Source organism: Ranitomeya imitator, chromosome 4 (assembly GCF_032444005.1).
Source record: "Ranitomeya imitator isolate aRanImi1 chromosome 4, aRanImi1.pri, whole genome shotgun sequence".
NCBI classification, from domain to species: domain Eukaryota; kingdom Metazoa; phylum Chordata; class Amphibia; order Anura; family Dendrobatidae; genus Ranitomeya; species Ranitomeya imitator.
Window position 1 is genome coordinate 504,043,959 of NC_091285.1, and position 21,104 is coordinate 504,065,062.

The following is a 21,104-nucleotide window of genomic DNA, read 5'->3' on the forward strand; positions in this document are numbered from 1 at the left end:
AACTTATGCGCCAAATCAGTTTTTGTGCTGGATCCGGTTATAGTTTTTTAACCCGTGGATAACTTCCTGTTCCGGGGTGGAGGAGAGAGAGTGAGAGACCGACAGAGAGAGAGAGACCGACCAACCATGATTGTATGGAGAATGCATGTAAGACCGGATTCGGAGGCCGGATTCATCATTTCACATGTCAGTTTCATCCGGTTACCGCTGGAACCGACGCTGGGCGTTTTTTCGACGGACAGAAAAAATGTTCATATGGACTTTTTCTCCGTCCGCCGGAAAAGATATTGTGGACAGATCCGGCAAAAAACTGGTCATCAGGCACAATCCAGCACGAATACAAGTCTATGAGAAAAAAACGGATCCAGCGGAAAAAAAACGGATCCGCTTTTTTCAAAACTCACCGTATTGTGCCTGACGACAAAAACCTGATGTGTGAAAGTAGCCTTACATGGGCGTAAAAATGGTCATGGTAGTGTGAATGTGGCCATAAGAAAAGTGTACCATATCAGAGTCCTCACCTCCTGTGGCCAGCGCATAAAGGGAAATATTCCCACCTCAGACATGAATTGCTGAGATTAGAGTAAAGCTTTACAGGGGTTATCCGGGACTGTTTTTTTCCCTATAGGACTAAGAACTTGACAACAGGTACGGTAGTTGCCACCTACCTTCCTCTTCTGTCCTGTGATGATCCCTCCTAGCTAAGAGCAGTCATGTGGATGAAGCTGCTCTTTCTCTTCCACTGTGCTCTGTCTATGGGACAGGGACCCAGCTGTCAATCAGCATGACAGTTGGAGTGATGCCCTGTCCACAATGCTGTTCTGTTGATGACAAAGGAAGCATGATAATCTCTACCTGGGCCGGGCAGAACAGCAGGTAGTTAGAAACTGCCTTGAAGTTCTCATCTCATAGGAAAAGAATAAAAACCATCATGGACAACCACTTGAAATGAATTGTCCTGATTTGTGAAAAAAACAGGTAGATGACTTGTAAATATCTTGAGGATCACTGCGTATGTGATTCCATTCATATAGGACTGTATTAAATTAAAGCTATGTGCACACGTTGCAGATTGTATGCGTTTTTGCCTCGTTTTTTTGCTGCGAAAACGCATACACTCCACAACCCATTGAATCCCATCTCGGCAAAATATGCAGCATGCTCATTCTTTTTGTGGAATCGCGGCGATTCCGCACACATAGGAATGCATTGATCCGCTTCCCGCATGGGGCTATGCCCATTATGCACAAAGTAAGCGGATCATGTGCGGATGGTACCCGGGTGTGGAGGAGAGGAGACTCTCCTTCAGGCCCTGGGAACCATATACCTGTAAAAAAAAATAAGAGAATTAAAATAAAAAATAGTTATAATACTCACCTTCCGGCGGCCCCCGAATCCAGCCCAGGCCTTAGTGATGCTCCAGGAAGCTCCCGTTCCCAGTGATGCTTTGCGACAATGACCTGTGATGACGTAGCGGTCTCGCGTGATGCTACGTCATCTGGGGTCATTGTCGCGAGGCATTACTGGGAACGGGAGCATCGCAAGGAGCAGGAACGCTGCGGGGGCCGCCGGAAGGTGAGAATATCACGATTTTTTATTTTTAACATTACATCTTTTTACTATTGATGCTGCATAGGCAGCATCAATAGTAAAAAGTTGGTCACACTTGTCAAACATTATGTTTGACAAGTGTGGCCAACCTGTCAGTCAGTTTTCCAAGCGATGCTACAGATCGCTTGGAAAATGCTAGCATACTGCACCCTAATTACGCTTGCAAAACGCTAGTGTTTAGCGGGAATACGCATGCCAATTCTGCATGCGTATTTCCCACAGCCGTGAGTTTCAGAATTGCCGCCAAAATTGCCGCGGCTATTCCGCAACGTGTGCACATAGCCTAAATGTAATTATCAGAAAATAGCCTATTTTTTAAGGTTATACTTTAAAAAAAAAAAAATTATGTTCTTATTAAAAAAAAAGTGAAATTTTGCTGTTTTTATTCTGGTTATTAAAGATCACTATATACTGACATCTGAGGCCTGATTCATTATTGTATTTGCTCCTTTTTTTGTCTAGTATGTGTTTGTGTTTTTTCACCTTTATAGTGATGAGCGAACATACTTGGATAAGATGTTATCTGAGCATGCAGGGTTGCAAACGTAGTGTCTTCAGATTGCTCAAAAATATGTTCTAATCCCCGTGGCTGCCACAACACATGCAGGGATTGCCTAACAAACAGGCACAGAACTCAAACATATTTTTTGAGCACGCCAAAATCACTCGATTAGCACCCAAGCATGCTCGGATAGCACCTTATCCAAGCACATTCGCTCATCACCAGCACCTTATTATATTTTTACACTTTCGCCCAGTCTTTTATGGTTTTTTTCTTTTATGCTAGTGGGTGAGGTTTAGGATTCAAAATGTTTTCTGCTGATTCATTAATCGCTTTTAAAAAGTCGCTATATTTTAGCACAAATGTAATTCAGTAGCCCTGTTGAAGTGATTTTATGTACGCTTTAAATTTTTGCTTACATTTTCTGACATTTACGGTAATCAGAACATGCACAACTACTTTTCACAGTAAAAAGTTGCATACAAGGTTAAAATATATAAATAGAGCAATTTTTTATTTGTTTTGCCAGAATTTATCAACTTTGTGCACCATTGTGAAGAAATTAGGTGGAAAAAATTAAGGTACCGTCACATTTAGCGACGCTGCAGCGATCTAGACAACGATGCCGATCGCTACAGCGTCGCTGTTTGGTCGCTGGAGAGCTGTCACACAGACAGCTCTCCAGCGACCAACGATCCCGAAGTCCCCGGGTAACCAGGGTAAACATCGGGTTACTAAGCGCAGGGCCGCGCTTAGTAACCCGATGTTTACCCTGGTTACCATTGTAAATGTAAAAAAAACAAACCCTACATACTTACATTCCGGTGTCTGGTCACGTCCCTCGCCTTCAGCTTCCCGCACTGACTGAGCGCCGGCCGTAAAGCACTGCGGTGACGTCACCGCTGTGCTTTACGGCCAGCCGGCGCTCAGTCAGTGCGGGAAGCTGAAGGCGAGGGACGTGACCAGACACTGGAATGTAAGTATGTAGTGTTTTTTTTTTTTTTTTTTTTACTTTTACAATGGTAACCAGGGTGAACATCGGGTTACTAAGCGCGGCCCTGCGCTTAGTAACCCGATGTTTACCCTGGTTACCAGTGAAGACATCGCTGAATCGGCGTCACACACGCCGATTCAGCGATGTCAGCGGGTGATCCAGCGACGAAATAAAGTCCTGGACTTTCCCCAGCGACCAACGATCTCCCAGCAGGGGCCTGATCGTTGGTCGCTGTCACACATAACGATTTCGTTAACGATATCGTTGCTACATCACAAAAAGCAACGATATGGTTAATGATATCATTGTGTGACGGTACCTTTAGACTTTGTGTTTTGTAGAGATCAGTAGTTATCTGATTATCATCACAGTCAGGATTACCAAGAAAGGTTACACCTACATATGGGTAACAAAGGACCCACCATTCACAATAGGTGATATTCCATGTTTCATGTCCTCTGCATAGGTCATAGCCTGCACATACAAGTCAGTGAGGCGTCTGCAGTCTCTTGTTTCCAATGGTCTGTGTGTCAAATGTAATGTATATCTCTGACTTTGCATTATTAACAGAGCAGATCAGCAGCTCATGCAAGATGTCTGCATCCATTAAGAAAAAAAAATCTATGCTCCCCCTTTATTAATACAGAGGTTGTCGCATAAAGACCTATGGCAGATTGGATTGTGGTTATCATTTAGTGAGACAACCCCTGTCACATATTCCTATTTCTTTTTTTTTCTTTTTTATGGATGTCTTAAGGTGGCTAGGGGAGTCAATCTACCCTGTCCCTTAGCATTGGCATACTCAGCCTGTCTATATATTAACTAGATCCAGCCTGTCTATATATTAATTAATTGGCCATTCATTTCAGTGACTCACACGCAAAGTTATATTACTTAGCATGGCCAATGCAGGGGAATTGTATATCTAGACGCAGATACCCTTAGGAATAACAGCTGTTCTTCGGAGTTTGAAGAATTTCGTTTAATTTTCAGAGAAAAATAAAAAAACAAAACTTAATGTTTCAATAGCTATCCCTAAGGCCATGTTCACACGATCCTTTTTTTCATGCGGAATTGCCGCGATTTTCCCGCTGCGGGTCCGCAGCTGTTTTCCATGCAGGGTACATTACATTGTACCCTATGTAAAACAGGAACTGCTGTGCCCACAATGCGGAAAATAAAAAAAAAAGCCGCGCTGAATAGCTGCGGGAAAAAAGAAGTACCATGTCACTTCTTTTTTCGGAGCCGCAGCGGTTCTGCACCCATTGACCTCCATTGTGAGGTCAAACCCGCAGTAAAACCCGCAGATGAAAAAAATATCTGCGGGTTTTACTGCGGTTTGTGGTGCAGAACCGCTGCAGCAGGAAGTGCGGGGAAGCGGGCGGAAGTGCGTGGGCGGAGTGTGGCTGCCCCCCCGTGCTCCAATCCCACCGCCCCGTGCTCCGATGCCCCCCCCAGTGCTCCGATGCCCCCCCGTGCCCTAATCTCCCCCCCTTATACTTACCCGGCGTCCCGGTGTCCGTCCGGCCGTCTTCTCCCTGGGCGCCGCCATCTTGCAAAATGGTGGGCGCATGCGCAGTGCGCCCACCGAATCTGCCGGCCGGCAGATTCGTTCCAAAGTGCATTTTGATCACTGAGATAGATTATATCTCAGTGATCAAAATAAAAAAAAAATAGTAAATGACACCCCCCCCCTTTGTCACCCCCATAGGTAGGGACAATAAAAAAAAATTAAGAATTTTTTTTTTTCCACTAAGGTTAGAATAGGGGTAGGGTTAGGGTATTTTCAGCCATTTTAACCCTAAAAAACTTCCTAGAAAACACACAGACTCTGCATAGAAAACTGCATAAAAAAAAGGATCAAAAAAAGGATCAAAAAACGCATCAAAAAAAGGACCAAAAAAAGGACCTGCGTTTTCTGCCAAGAGCTGCAGTTTTTTAAAAAACAGTCCTGAAAAAAAAAGGATGGAAATCAGGAACGTGTGAACATACCCTAACTCTATTTTAGAACTTCATTCTTACATACCCTGCAATTTTATAGATCAAGAACAGTGTGCAATGAGTAAACTGCAAATATCTGCTCAATCTAATCTTCACCAGGAACAATTTAGTTAGGTAACAATCCTGTGTCCACATTTTACCAGCTTGTTGGCCAAACTTAACTCAAACATTTAACCAGCTAAATTCCAATGTCTTCTAGATGCTTAACAATGAGGATATTTTTGTAGAAGCGGTGCGTACATAAACCTCTAATATATAAAGTATTTTTTTTCAGGTATGAATCTGCATCTTTGATATTGATATATGGGTTCTACATTGTAGTGCTGTGCTTTGACATTAGAATTAATCACTATATGATTAAGAAGTTTAGTCCTTGCTGTACATGTGTTGCTGACGCTCTGGAAGAAAACGATGACCAACAGCCCTTACTTGGATGGAAAGAGGAGAGTGTACGGGTGGTTCGCCAGCATTCCCGATCTGATAGTGGCATCTTTCAGGAAGATTCCGATTATTCTCATCTCTCAATGAGCTTGCATGAGCTTAATGACATTTCAGATGGTCAGTAATGGTTTCAAATCGATATCTTGTGTCATTTTGTTCCACATAAGAGGCAGTGGGTAATATTTGAAAGGAAAACCCTCCACAGATTATTTCTTGCATTAGGTGCCTGTCAGAATAATTGGTGAATGAGTTTGGAGCTATCATAGTTGATACTTTGGTCCTCCTCAGACTTTAGAGTTACTGGAAATTTCTGTGTCAACATCAAATCAAAGTGGCATTGATTTAAATGGCCCCTTGATTAAAATATTGGCTTTTTTAGAGATGCCTCTGGGCTGTGTTTGAATGCTCTATGGCAGGGGTCCCCAACTCCAGTCCTCAAGGCCCACCAACATGTCATGTTTTCAGGATTTCCTTAGTCTTGCCCAGGTAATAATTGCATCACCTGTGCAATGCAAAGGAAATTCTGAAAACATGGCCTGTTGGTGGGCCTTGAGGACTGGAGTTGGGGACCCCTGTTCTATGGTATGCTGTTTTCGGAGGTCCATTGACCAGGGGCACAACCCCGTGTGGAGGTAGTTATGACCTCCTGCTGATGCTGCCTCCTTCCTCCAATTCTCCCTAGTGCTACGCTTTGCAGCTCAGTGGCCAACACGAGTTCACAGCGCCAGAGTCAGACGTTCTGCTTCTGTACCACAGTCCAAGCTATTAACATGATCGCCACCATCACCAATATAATCCTCTAAGACCTCATTCACACATACGTTTTTGTCATACATGTGATTTTAACTGACGCACTATATTTCGTAGAGCTATTCACATGTTTTGGAGGTTTTTTTTACTAACCAATTATCCACACAGAAAACAGATATGTTCTATGTTGCACGGATTTCCAGACCAAATTCACCCATTTAAAGGGAACCTGTCACCTGAATTTGGCGGGCTCTGTTAACGGTCCGATGGGCGGTGTTTTCTCTCCTTTCATGCACCCCTTCCGTTCCCGCTGGCCGCAATATTGTATTGAATTTGATTCAGTTTCCTCCGTAGTACACGCGTGCGCAATGCAATCTCACCTTGCGCATGCGCAGTATGCTTTGCCCAACTGCGGGCAAAGCCGAAAAGCATTAGTGTGCATGCGCCAGCGCACTCTGTCCAGGAACACAGCGAAATACTTCCGGGACATAGTGCGCCGGCGCATGCGCACTAATGCTTTTTGGCTTTGCAAAGCATACTGCACGTGCGCAAGGCGAGATTGCCTTGCGCACGCGCGTGTACTACCGAGGAAACCGAATCAAATTCAAGACAATATTGCAGCCAGCAGGAAAAGAAGGGGTGCATGAAAGAACAGAAAACACCGCCCATCGGACCGTTAACAGAGCCCGCCAAATTCAGGTGACAGGTTCCCTTTAAGTGAATTTGGTGCACACATGACATCCAAGTGACTTGCTGCTAGTAGAAGCTTGGAAAACATCCATCAGTCTGTTTTTTTTTTTTTCAATATGAGAAAAACTGATGCCATACACTGATGGCAAGAATGGGCACACGGACCAAAAGCGAATGTAACATGGATCCAACACACAGATGAAAATCTGTCTGATTTTTCCATTCAAGAAAAACAATTGCTTGTGAATTGGGCATAATTCTGATAACTCGTGGTGCAGACAGACAGCCATATTTCTCATGCGAGAACCACATCGAAGTGCATGGACTGGCGCGGCACCTCTCCTGACCTAAGCGTGGCAGCGTAATGGATTTCTGTGCAGCTGTCATGCAATGCGGTCCTCCCACAAGAAATGGGTCTGTCTGTCTGCCCCTAACTCAGAGGCTTCCCCTGGGTGCAGTCCCTACACTAGTCCTGTATCCCTGGGCTGCACCATTGCTCTCAGGTGCCTCCTCCGCCCTATGATCTTTTGCTGGCCAGGGTCTGTTTGTTTTTTGCACCAATGCATATTATAGTAATGCTCTTTGGCTACAGTACCCAGTGTAGAGGTGGTAGAATCTGAATGTCTGGAGGAAGCATATGTCTTTATAGATATCTGTGTATACACCTTTGTCTATCACAGATGTAAACTAATCTGATTACAGCTACTGACACTTCCTCAGTTAATTATACTGGTTTTCCTTAATAGCTTTAGTGGAAGACATCAGTCAACCCTATGATTTTACCACCAGTAACCCAGAATAAAAATTGTGCCATGCTGTAGGGTGAGCAGGACAGACATCTATCTGAGATGGTTTACTGAATCCTGCATTGAGCAGGAGGTTGGCCCCGATGACCCTGGAGGTCCCTCCCAACTCTAACATTCTATGATTATGTTCATTATACAGTGGGTACGGAAAGTAACATAGTAACATAGTAACATAGTTAGTAAGGCCGAAAAAAGACATTTGTCCATCCAGTTCAGCCTATATTCCATCATAATAAATAAATACCCAGATCTACGTCCTTCTACAGAACCTAATAATTGTATGATACAATATTGTTCTGCTCCAGGAAGACATCCAGGCCTCTCTTGAACCCCTCGACTGAGTTCGCCATCACCACCTCCTCAGGCAAGCAATTCCAGATTCTCACTGCCCTAACAGTAAAGAATCCTCTTCTATGTTGGTGGAAAAACCTTCTCTCCTCCAGACGCAAAGAATGCCCCCTTGTGCCCGTCACCTTCCTTGGTATAAACAGATCCTCAGCGAGATATTTGTATTGTCCCCTTATATACTTATACATGGTTATTAGATCGCCCCTCAGTCGTCTTTTTTCTAGACTAAATAATCCTAATTTCGCTAATCTATCTGGGTATTGTAGTTCTCCCATCCCCTTTATTAATTTTGTTGCCCTCCTTTGTACTCTCTCTAGTTCCATTATATCCTTCCTGAGCACCGGTGCCCAAAACTGGACACAGTACTCCATGTGCGGTCTAACTAGGGATTTGTACAGAGGCAGTATAATGCTCTCATCATGTGTATCCAGACCTCTTTTAATGCACCCCATGATCCTGTTTGCCTTGGCAGCTGCTGCCTGGCACTGGCTGCTCCAGGTAAGTTTATCATTAACTAGGATCCCCAAGTCCTTCTCCCTGTCAGATTTACCCAGTGGTTTCCCGTTCAGTGTGTAATGGTGATATTGATTCCCTCTTCCCATGTGTATAACCTTACATTTATCATTGTTAAACCTCATCTGCCACCTTTCAGCCCAAGTTTCCAACTTATCCAGATCCATCTGTAGCAGAATACTATCTTCTCTTGTATTAACTGCTTTACAGAGTTTTGTATCATCTGCAAATATCGATATTTTACTGCGTAAACCTTCTACCAGATCATTAATGAATATGTTGAAGAGAACAGGTCCCAATACTGACCCCTGCGGTACCCCACTGGTCACAGCGACCCAGTTAGAGACTATACCATTTATAACCACCCTCTGCTTTCTATCACTAAGCCAGTTACTAACCCATTTACACACATTTTCCCCCAGACCAAGCATTCTCATTTTGTGTACCAACCTCTTGTGCGGCACGGTATCAAACGCTTTGGAAAAATCGAGATATACCACGTCCAATGACTCACCGTGGTCCAGCCTATAGCTTACCTCTTCATAAAAACTGATTAGATTGGTTTGACAGGAGCGATTTCTCATAAACCCATGCTGATATGGAGTTAAACAGTTATTCTCATTGAGATAATCCAGAATAACATCCCTCAGAAACCCTTCAAATATTTTACCAACAATAGAGGTTAGACTTACTGGCCTATAATTTCCAGGTTCACTTTTAGAGCCCTTTTTGAATATTGGCACCACATTTGCTATGCGCCAGTCCTGTATTCCAGTATTCAGAGCCCTTTAAAAATTTCACTTTTGGTTTTGTTGCAGCCATTTGGTAAATTCAAAAAAGTTCATTTTTTTCACATTAATATACACTCTGCACCCCATCTTGACTGAAAAAACAGAAATGTACACACTTTTGCAAATTTAATAAAAATGAAAAACTGAAATATCACATGGTTACAAGTATTCAGAACCTTTGCACAGACACTCATATTTAAGTCACATGCTGTCCATTTCCTTGTGATCCTCCTTGAGATGGTTTTACTCCTTCATTGGAGGCCAACTGTGTTTAATTAAACCGATAGGACTTGATTTGGAAAGGCACACACCTGTCTATATAAGACGTCACAGCTCACAGTGCATGTCAGACCAAATGAGAATCATGAGGTCAAAGGAACTGGCCAAGGACCTCAGAAATAGAATTGTGGCAAGCCACAGATCTGGCCAAGGTTACAAAAGAATTTATGCAGTACTCAAGGTTACTAAGAGCACAGTGGCATTCATAATCATTAAATGGAAGAAGTTTGGGACCACCAGAAGTCTTCCTAGACCTGGCCGTCCAGCCAAACTGAGCAATCGTGGGAGACGAGCCTTGGTGAGCGAAGTAAAGAAGAACCCCAAGATCACTGTGGCTGAGCTCCAGAGATGCAGTAGGGAGATGGGAGAAAGCTCCACAAAGTCAACTATCACTGCAGCCCTCCACCAGTCTGGCCTTTATGGCAGAGTGGCCCGACGGAAGCCTCTCCTCAGTGCAAGACATATGAAAGCCAGCATAGAGATTGCTAAAAAACACATGAAGGACTCCCAAGACTATGAGAAATAAGATTCTTTGGTCTGATGAGACGCAGATAGACCTTTTTGGTGATAATTCTAAGCGGTATGTGTGGAGAAAACCAGGCACTGCTCATCACCTGCTCAATACAATCCCAACAGTGAAACGTGGTGGCAGCATCATGCTATAGGGGTGTTTTTCAGCTGCAGAGACAGGACGACTGGTTGTCATTGAAGGAAACATCAATGTGGCCAAGTACAGAGATATCCTGGATGAAAACCTCTTCCAGAGTGCTCTGGACCTCAGACTTGGCCAAAGGTTCACCTTCCAACAAGACAATGACCCTAAGAACACAGCTAAAATAACAAAGGAGTGGCTTCAGAACAACTCTGGCCATTCTTGACTGGCCCAGCCAGAGCCCTGACCAAAACCCAATTGAGCATGTCTGGAGAGACCTGAAAAATGGCTGTCCACCAACGTCCACCATCCAACCTGACAGAACTGGAGAGGATCTGCAAGGGATCCCCAAATCCAGGTGTGAAAAACTTGTTGCATCATTCCCAGGAAGACTCGTGGCTGTGCTAGCTCAAAAGGGTGCTTCTACTTAATACTGAGCAAAGGGTTTGAATACTTATGACCATGTGATATTTCAGTTTTTCTTTTTTAATACATTTGCAAAAATTATTACATTTCTGGAGGGTTTTCAGTCAAGATGAGGGTGCAGAGTGTACATTAATGAGAAAAAAAATGAACTTTTTTGAATTTTCCAAAAAGGGTCTGAATACTTTACGTACCCACTATATAGTACTACATACAGAAGACACTTGTTTTCATACCAGAGAGCAAAAAAGCCTCCATCTGATGCCCAGCAGGTAGGAGGCAAATGATCTTCTAGTATACATGTACAATATCTGCTGCATATCACCTTTAAATTACGGTAGTACCTTTGCTAAATGTATTCTCTGTTACATATAGTGCTGTGTATAACATAGTAATTAAAAGAGAAACTCAATCCCTGTGTCACACATGTTCCCATCAGGCCCTATACTATGGATATTACCATCTATAATTGTATTATTTGTGTTCTGAGTCTTTTTGTTCTTACCATGTTTCTTTTATGATCATATCAGACTCTCCAAGTGTTTTCACAATGCCGGAGAATGACATCAAAAGAATTCTCTGGGTCCTTTCACTGCCCATTATTACACTTCTCTTCTTGACGATACCTGACTGCAGAAGAAAGTCGTGGAAGAAATGGTTCATTTTGACCTTTATTATGTCAGCAGTTTGGATCTCCGGAGTAACCTACATTTTGGTTTGGATGGTGACAATAGTAGGTAGGTGAATTGTAACATGAGCGCTAATGTATTTGTGGTTTATCTTTACGAGGCAATTGGTAATAAATGCTAAATCAGAATCCTGATCCAAATGAGGAAAGCACCAGATACCAGCATCTCATGCCTGGGTATGGTAGGCAAGGCTTTCTCCATTTCCCTTTTTTGGTGCCAGCCATCAGGCCGAATGTCCACCTCTTTTTTTTTTTTTTTTTTTTCTACCCTCATTGATGTAAATAAATATTTGGCTTGAAAATAGCAGTTCGATATGATGCACATTACTTAGCCTTTGACTGTAAGATTACCCTTAGTTAGGGTCTTCACTGTGACTTTTTGGTTGACATATTCAGCAGCACGGCCAACTTCAGTCTGTAAATCTCTCGGTTACGGCTTTTGACATGATTACGAGGGACACCTTTATTTCACCTGAGCTTACAGAATGACTAAGGTGCCTGTCGAAATTCAGCATGCCTGTGGCATGGACAGGTGACAAAAATGACCTCTATCTCCCTGTTAGAATACAAGATTGAGAAGCAGCAGAACATATTATTTTCTGTCAGAGTAAATAGTGATTCTTATTTAAGACTATGATCATAGCAGACATATATCACCGGATACTGCATTCTGTTTGAGTTTCTTGGAAAGACGCATGTGGCATATCAATGGTTCAGGGAAAGATTGAAACCTAGAAATCTGAATGAAAACTTGTGTTTTATTCTTTCACTGCCTGTTGCTTACGTCTATTCATGTTCCCTTTGGCCTTTTATGTGGACAAATAACACAATTAAACTGATGATTTGCCAAGAGGCGCATAGATGAAATTCCGTACGAGACACTTTTCTTTCATTCTTAGCCCAAGGATTACTGTCACATGTCTTTATTTAAAAAAAAAAAAAGATTATGATTTAAAAAAAATATATATCGGTTGTCACATGACTTGAGGTTTGTATGGAAGACTCCCTATGGATAGAAGGAGATTATTCTTCTCTCAGATCAGATACTGAAAAGGAAGCCTTAGGCTATGTTCCCACGATCCTGAAGTAGCAGCGCTTTGGACGCAGTGTATATTTGCTATGTCCAAAGCGCTGCATTCTATTGAACGCAAATAAATCTGTATGTGTTCGCTGAACCATGCAGATTTACCTCATTCAAGACATTCTATTGATTTCATTTCTGTTGCGGAGACTAGCATCTTCGCAAGAGAAATTGACATGCTGCGGTCTTGAAAGACACCCCGCATGTCCGTGTCTGCTGATGGATCCGCGGGCGCACATAGTTACATAGTGGACATGGTATTTCTAGAAATCCCATCCACTATGCTATAACATCTGGCCGCTGTGGGTTTGACGCTGCATAAATACACAGCATCAAAGCCGCAGCAGTTCCTGATCATGACACGTATGCTATTTGGAAGTAATTTTTCACCCTGGCGACTGGAAAAGACAGACAAGAAATTGTATTCTGTTTTTAATGTTTGTAGGGGAACAGATGCCTGTTAATGCCAGCCAAGAGGGAGGATGATTTATGGCTCAGACTATAAGCATGTTTTTCCCTTCTCCCATGACAGCACCACCTGGGAGAGGGTATCCGCACACCAGGACAAGAAACCTACTGAATAAAAAGGTGGTACCTCTCCTCCGCATCAGTTAGGTTTCTTGTCCTCCTGGGAACCTGCAGAATGAAGTGGTACACTTACCCGGGAAGGTGTCCGGGAATGTAGGATGCCATCCGCAGACGAGGTAACGCTGTCCTGGAGGTTGGTGCAGCACCATGCAGGCTGAGACCTCTTGAGCAAATGTCTCCTAGCCGACACAGGTCCTGGGTCTGCGCACGCTGGGGGTTGCAGGAGCGCCGGGACACGCTTCCGGGTCTGCGCACAACCGAGGACGCTGGAGGAAGCCGGCGTGGCCTGGAGCCTTGTGCGCCAGAAAGCGAGGCCGACCTGGTCTGCGTACGCACGGGACACAGGAGGGTTCCGGTGCGTCCTGGTGACGTAGCCCGCCGGGGACTTCAGTGGCCATCCGGGTCTGTGCAAGGCTAAGGGGATCCCTGCACACAGCGCATCGGATTTGAAACCTTAGAGGAGACGAGGTGAGCGGGCCACCCGATATTTAAAGGGAAGTGCCCAGGAAGATATTGGCATTTCCTGCAGCATCCGAATCATGGATGAGCTACAGCAGCGGCTTTGCTCAACGCCACCGCAGCAGCAGCCGCCACCGCCACTACCACCATCTTCTTTGCTGCAGTCAACACAGGAGCCTTTTTAGCGCCGCCAGCAGCATCGGTAGTGAAAGCCCCTGAAACCTAGTTCAACGCAGAACAATAGGGAGTGTGCCCTGTGCAGGGGTGCAAAGAGAAGAGGGGAATCCATAACAACTGTCGTCAGTCTGAAGGATGAGTACAGTTCAAGGGGGGGGATTCTGACCTGACGGAGTCATCCTCCTCTGATGAGGACACGGGGGTGTATGCCCGGTTTCCCAGCTGAGGATACTGACAGGCTGGTTAGGGCAACAAGGTCCATTATGGGCATTTCTCATCCCAAGACTACCAAAACAATTAAGGAAATTATGTTTGGTGGTTTGAATCAGAGGAAGAGGCGTTTCTTTACTGTTAATGAAAAAATAAAAATGCTCATTAATAGAGAGTGGAAAAGGCCGGATAGGAAAGGTCCACTACCATCTTCTTCAAAAAGGATATATCCTTTTGATGAGGAAGAGGCGGACATATAGCAGACCCCGAAGATAGACTTTGCTGTTGCTAAGTCAGTTAAAAGATCTACGTTGCCCTTTGAAGACATAGGGACTCTCGGGGATCCCTTGGACAAGAAGGCAGAGGTGTTCCGAAAACAAGCCTGGAAGTCATTGGCAGGCTCATTAAAGCTGGCGATAGCAGCAACCTGCACGGCAAGATCAAAGATGGTGTGGCTACAGCAGCTTGGTGACCATCTGAGAGACAACACACCAAGAGAGAGGATCCTAGCGGATCTTCCGCTGTTGCAGGGAGTAGCTTCCTTTTTGGCTGATGCTTCGGCCAACTCTGTTAAGTTAGCGGCAAGATCAGCAAACCTCTCTAATACTGCCCGTATAGCCCTATGGCTCAAAAGCTGTCTGGGAGATGCTCAGTCCAAAACTAGACTATGCTCTATCCCGTGTGAAGGGAAATATCTTTTCCCACATCCTAGATATCACTGAATGAAATATTCCAGTTGTAAATCTTTATTCATTACATAGTAGAATGTGTTGGGAACAATAAAACCTAAAAATTATCAACGTAAATCATAACTAATATCCCACGGAGGTCTGGAGTTGGAATGATGCTCAAAAAAAGTGGAAAATGAAGTTACAGGCTGATCCAACTTCAGTGAAAATGCCTCAAGACAAGGAAATGATGCTCAGTAGAGTGTGGTCTCAACATGCCTGTATGATCTCCCTACAACGCCTGGGCATGCTTCTGATGAGGTGGCCGATGGTCTCCTGAGGGATCTCCTTCCAGACCTGGACTAAATCATCCACCAACTCCTGAACAGTCTGTGGTGCAACTCCTGGACAGTCTGTTGGAATTCAATTGGATTCAGGTCTGGAGAAGGGACTGGGCCAGTCCATAGCTTCAATGCCTTCATCTTGCAGGAACTGCTGACACACTGCAGCCACATAAGGTCTGGCATTGCCCTGCATTAGGAGGACCCCAGGGCCAACTGCACCAGTATATGGTCTCACAAGGGGTCTGAGGATCTCATCTCGGTACTTAATAGCAGTCAGGCTACCTCTGGGGATCACATAGAGGGCTGTGCGGCCCTCGAAAGAAATGCCACCCACACCATTAATGACCCACTACAAACCGGTCATGCTAAGGAAGTTGCAGGCAGCAGATCGCTCTCCATGGTGTCTCCAGACTCTCACATCTGTCACATGTGCTCAGTGTGAACCTGCTTCCATCTCTAAAGAGCACAGGGCGCCAGTGGCGAATTTGCCAATCCTGGTGTTCTGCGGCAAATGCCAATCCTGCACGATGTTGGGCTGTGAGCACAACCCCCATCTGTGGATGTCGGGCACTCAGACCATCCTCATGGAGTCTGTTTCTAACCGTTTGTGCAGACACATGCACATTTGTGGCCTGCTGAAGGTCGTTTTGCAGGGCTCTGGCAGTGCTCCTGTTCCTCTTTGCACAAAGGCTGAGGTAGCGGTCGTGCTGCTGGGTTGTTGCCCTCCTACGGCCCCCTCCACATCTCCTGGTGTGCTGGCCTGTCTCCTGGTAGCGCCTCCAGCCTCTGGACACTACGCTGACAGACACAGCAAACCTTCTTGCTACAGCTCGCATTGATGTGCCTTCCTGGATGAGCTGCACTGAGCCACTTCTGTGGGTTGTAGAGTCTGTCCCATGCTACCACCAACATTCAAAAGTGACCAAAACATCAGCCAGAAAGCATTGGTCCTGAGAGAACAGAACAAGAAAAAATCCAGCTTCCAAAAATAGTCCAATTTATTGAGAGTAAAATGCAAAGTCCAAAAACATGGTGAACAAGAGAGTGAGTAGCAGCAGGCTACGCGTTTCAAACAGTGTGTTCTTTTTCTTAAAAATGGCGCTTTTTTTTAGCAAAGCTTGGAATTTTTTTTTCACCACTTAGATAAAAGAGAACCTAGACATGTTTGGTGTCTATGAACTCATAATGACCTGGAGAATCATAATGACAGGTCAGTTTTAGCATTTAGTGAACCTAGTAAAAAAGCCAAACAAAAAACAAGTGTGGGATTGCACTTTATTTTGCAATTTCACCACACTTGGAATTTTTGTCCCGTTTTCTAGTACACGACATGGTAAAACCAATGATGTCGTTCAAAAGTACAACATGTTTCGCAAGAAATAAGCCCTCACATGGCCATATTGATGGAAAAATAAAAAAGTTATGGCTCTGGGAAGGAGGGCAGCGAAAAACACGGAAAATCCCATGGTCATGAAGGGGTTAAAGGAAAAGAACGTGTTAGTAGTGCCATATCTGGATGATTTTTTAGTGATCGGCAGAACAGAACACGAATGCAGTTCTCAACTAAATCACATCCGAGCCACTAAGTCCAAGCTCAGTTGGATGATAAATATTGAAAAGTTGAGGCTGCAGCCCCTGAAGGTTCAATCCTTCTTGGGGCTTATTTTAGACTGAGAAGCAGGTCTGTCTCCTACCAGAGGAAAACAAAGACCCTAGTGTCAGCAGTATTGACCAACCCGATCATGTCTCTGAGGAAAGCCATGTCCCTTCTAGGATCAATTGCATGTAGAAAAGCCGCGGAGACACCATCACGTGTTTCTCAACGCAAGCAATGAATAGCCAGGTCTTTCACCGGGAAGGAACAACCACGGGAAGGGCAGCATCCATAAAGGAAAACCACCTATGCCAAAACATGGTATCCATCCACAGACAGCTGTTTCGGGGTATTTGCCCCTCATCAGTGTGGAGTAGGAAACTGGCTATTAGGAGTAGTGCCTAGTAAAAGGACTATAAACATAAAGATGAATGACCTCGGGGAGATCAAAACATCCAACACCGCGGAGACACCATCACGTGTTTCTCAATGCAGTGATCCAGAACACTGCCCCCATCCTTTATAGGAAATATGCAAATGCATGTAGAAAAGCTGCGGAGACACCATCACGTGGTTCTCAACGCAAGCAATAAATAGCCAGGTCTTTAACCGGGAAGGAACAACCACGGGTAGGGCAGCATCCATAAAGGAAAACCACCTATGCCAAAACATGGTATCCATCCACAGACAGCTGTTTCGGGGTATTTTCCCCTCATCAGTGTTTTGATATCCCCGAGGTCATTTATCCTTATGTTTATAGTCCTTCTAGGATCAATGACATCATGCGTTCCAGCAGTACAGTGGGCCCAGTGTCATTCCAGGGCCTTACAGCAGGATGGCCTAGAGGGGAAAAGGAAGCTTGCTGGATGCCTAGAGGGAAAGATTATGCTCTGCCAGGAAGCAGTAGACTCCATGGCCTGGTGGCGGGATCCAGGAAATCTATCGCAGGGTGCTCCAAGGTCCCTCTAAATATCGGATATGATTGCGACAGATGCAAGCGCAGAAGGATGGGTTGTGCATCTCCGGGACCATATAGTCCAGGGAATTTGGTCAGAGGCACAAGCTGTTGGTTCCTCAAACTACAAGGAGCTGCTGGCAATAAGAAACGCAGTAATAGTTCCTTCCCCATGTTGGAATAATGTCAGACAATCGAACATCAGTGGCCTATATCGATCACCGGGGTGGCACAAGGTCCCGGCCCCTAATGCAGCTAGCTCGGGAAATTCTCCAGTTTATGGTGGAACATCGGCTACAAATATTGTCCCTACACATAAAGGGGAAGGAAAATGAGGAAGCAGATTTCCTCAGCCGGACAACCTTAAGACAGGGCGAATGGGAGCTGGATCAATCAATTTTCCAGCAGATTATGGATCTTTGGGGGCAGACAGAGATAGACTTATTTGCCAACAGGAAGAATAGAAAGACAAAGATCTTCTCTCTAAACCGAAGAGAAAAACCATACGCAGTGGATGTACTACAGATTTCTTGGGGTTTCCAACTGGCTTATGCATTTCCCCCGTTAATGTTGATCCTGGCAGTTCTGAGGAAGATTCGGGAGAAAGGAGCAGATGTCATCCTCATTGCTCCATTTTTTGCCCAAGAGACCATGGTTCTCATGGATAAGGAGGATGTCCTTGGCGGATCCCTGGATTCTCCCAAACGTTCCGGATCCCCTCAGGCAGGGCCCGTTGTCATATCCTCAGAACTCAGGTCTACATTTGACAGCCTGGATTTTGAGAGAGCACTGCTATCACAGAAAAGGTTCTCTCTGGCCTTGGTCGCTACCCTGATGCACAGTAGGAAGCCTATAACAACTTGGATATGCAGTCATGGTTATTGACACCCCTGCAATTCTGTCAGATAATACTCATTTTCTTCCTGAAAATGATTGCAAACACAAATTATTTGGTATTATTATCTTCATTTAATTTGTCTTAAATGAAAAAACACAAAAGAGAATGAAGCAAAAAGCAAAACATTGATCATTTCACACAAAACTCCAAAAATGGGCCAGACAAAAGTATTGGCACCCTCAGCCTAATACTTGGTTGCACAACCTTTAGCCAAAATAACTGCGACCAACCGCTTCCGGTAACCATCAATGAGATTCTTACAATTCTCTGCTGGAATTTTAGACCATTCTTCTTTGGCAAACTGCTCCAGGTCCCTGATATTTGAAGGGTGCCTTCTCCAAACTGCCATTTTTAGATCTCTCCACAGGTGTTCTATGGGATTCAGGTCTGGACTCATTGCTGGCCACCTTAGAAGTCTCCAGTGCTTTCTCTCAAACCATTTTCTAGTGCTTTTTGAAGTGTGTTTTGGGTCATTGTCCTGTTGGAAGACCCATGACCTCTGAGGGAAACACAGCTTTCTCACACTGGGCCCTACATTATGCTGCAAAATTTGTTGGTAGTCTTCAGACTTCATAATGCCATGCACACGGTCAAGCAGTCCAGTGCCAGAGGCAGCAAAGCAACTCCAAAACATCAGGGAACCTCCGCCATGTTTGATTGTAGTGACCGTGTTCTTTTCTTTGAATGCCTCTTTTTTCTCTCCTGTAAACTCTATGTTGATGCCTCTGCCCAAAAAGCTCTACTTTTGTCTCATCTGACCAGAGAACATTCTTCCAAAACGTTTTAGGGTTTTTTAGGTAAGTTTTGGCAAACTCGAGCCTGGCTTTTTTATGTCTCAGGGTAAGGCTGCTGTCACACTAGCAGTATTTGGTCAGTATTTTACATCAGTATTTGTAAGCCAAACCCAGGAGTGGGTGATAAATGCAGAAGTGGTGCATATGTTTCTATTATACTTTTCCTCTATTTGTTCCACTCCTGGTTTTGGCTTACAAATACTGATGTAAAATACTGACCAAATACTGTTAGTGTGACGGCAGCCTAAGAAGTGGGGTCTTCCTGGGTCTCCTACCATACAGTCCCTTTTAATTCAGACGCCGACGGATAGTACGGGTTGATTGTTGTACCCTCGGACTACAGGGCAGCTTGAACTTGTTTGGATGGTAGTTGAGGTTCTTTATCCAACATCCGCACAATCTTGTGTTGAAATCTCTTGTCAATTTTTCTTTTCCGTCCACATCTAGGGAGGTTAGCCACAGTGCCATGGGCATTAAATTTCTTGATGACACCGCGCACGGTATACACAGGAACATTCAGGTCTTTGGAGATGGACTTGAAGCCTTGAGATTGCTCATGCTTCCTCACAATTTGGTTTCTCAAGTCTTCAGACAGTTCTTTGGTTTTCTTTCTTTTCTCCATGCTCAATGTGGTACCTGTTAGGTGCCACAGGTTAGTTACAGGTGCTGTTAATTACACAAATCAGTGAAGCATCACATGATTTTTCGAACAGTGCCAATACTTTTGTCCACCCCCTTTTTTATATTTGGTGTGGAATTATATCCAATTTGGCTTTAGGACAATTCTTTTTGTGTTTTTTCATTTAAGACAAATTAAATGAAGATAATAATACCAAATAATTTGTGTTTGCAATCATTTTCAGGAAGAAAATGAGTATTATCTGACAGAATTGCAGGGGTATCAATACTTTTGGCCATGACTGTACAGGAGGATATGGGCTAAATTTTTGACTTTTTCAAGGCAGTCTGTTGGGGGTACGATCCCAACCAGAGCTATTTTAAAGTTCCTTCAGAGGAGTATGGAGATGGGCATAGCCATCAGCACCCTTATGGTGCAGGTATCCACCTTAGCGGCCCTATACAACTATAACCTGGTGGCGGATAAATGGGTGGTTAGGTTCATTAAAGCATGCCAGAGGTCTAGGCCCATACCAGCTCCAAAAATGCCTCCTTGGGACTTATATCTAGTTTTGGAAACCTTAAGATACCGTCACATTCAGCGACGCTGCAGCGATATAGACAACGATCCGACCTAAACTAGATCGCTGGAGCGTCGCTGTTTAGGTCGCTGTAGAGACGTCAAACACAGCAACTCCAGAACGATGCAGGAGCGATCCAGTGACGTAACGGCGACTCACTTATCGTTCTCGCTCCATGTAAAAACGTTGCTGGCGTCGTTGCTTTTGATGTCAAACATGACGATACACGCCGATCTAGTGACCAAATAAAGTTCTGGACTTCTAGCTCCGACCAGCGATATAACAGCGGGATCCAGATCGCTGCTGCGTGTCAAACACAACGAGATCGCTATCCAGGACGCTGCAACGTCACAGATTGTTGTCGTTCTCGTTGCAAAGTTGCTGAGTGTGACGGTACCTAAAGGAATCCACAACAAATGCCTTGGCAGTTATAATAATGGTTCATCCTGACCCATGATGTTTATTGACAAACACAGAATAACATGGCTTCAAGATATGTGCAGACTCAAAGAAAGTAAAATAAGGACCTGGTTTGTGATGTTTACAGAGAAGACAATCAATCTTGGAAAAAAAAGGAAAATATCATGATTGGTTAGATTTACAAAGAATTAGAGATCCCTGGAGACAATGTTGTTTTTGACCCAAAAG

At 44.3% G+C, this 21,104-nt stretch overlaps 1 protein-coding gene across 5 annotated transcripts in view; it reads left to right on the top strand.

Annotated features, from left to right (window-relative positions):
* The window catches only part of SLC24A5 (solute carrier family 24 member 5), a 164,227-nt gene that overhangs the window by 105,719 nt on the left and 37,404 nt on the right, over nt 1-21,104 (top strand). For all 5 annotated transcript variants that reach the window (XM_069766017.1, XM_069766019.1, XM_069766021.1 and 2 more), the window contains 2 exons: nt 5,383-5,666; nt 11,332-11,538. In XM_069766017.1, coding sequence (XP_069622118.1) covers nt 5,383-5,666; nt 11,332-11,538 — 491 coding nt within the window. The remainder of the gene's footprint in view (nt 1-5,382; nt 5,667-11,331; nt 11,539-21,104) is intronic.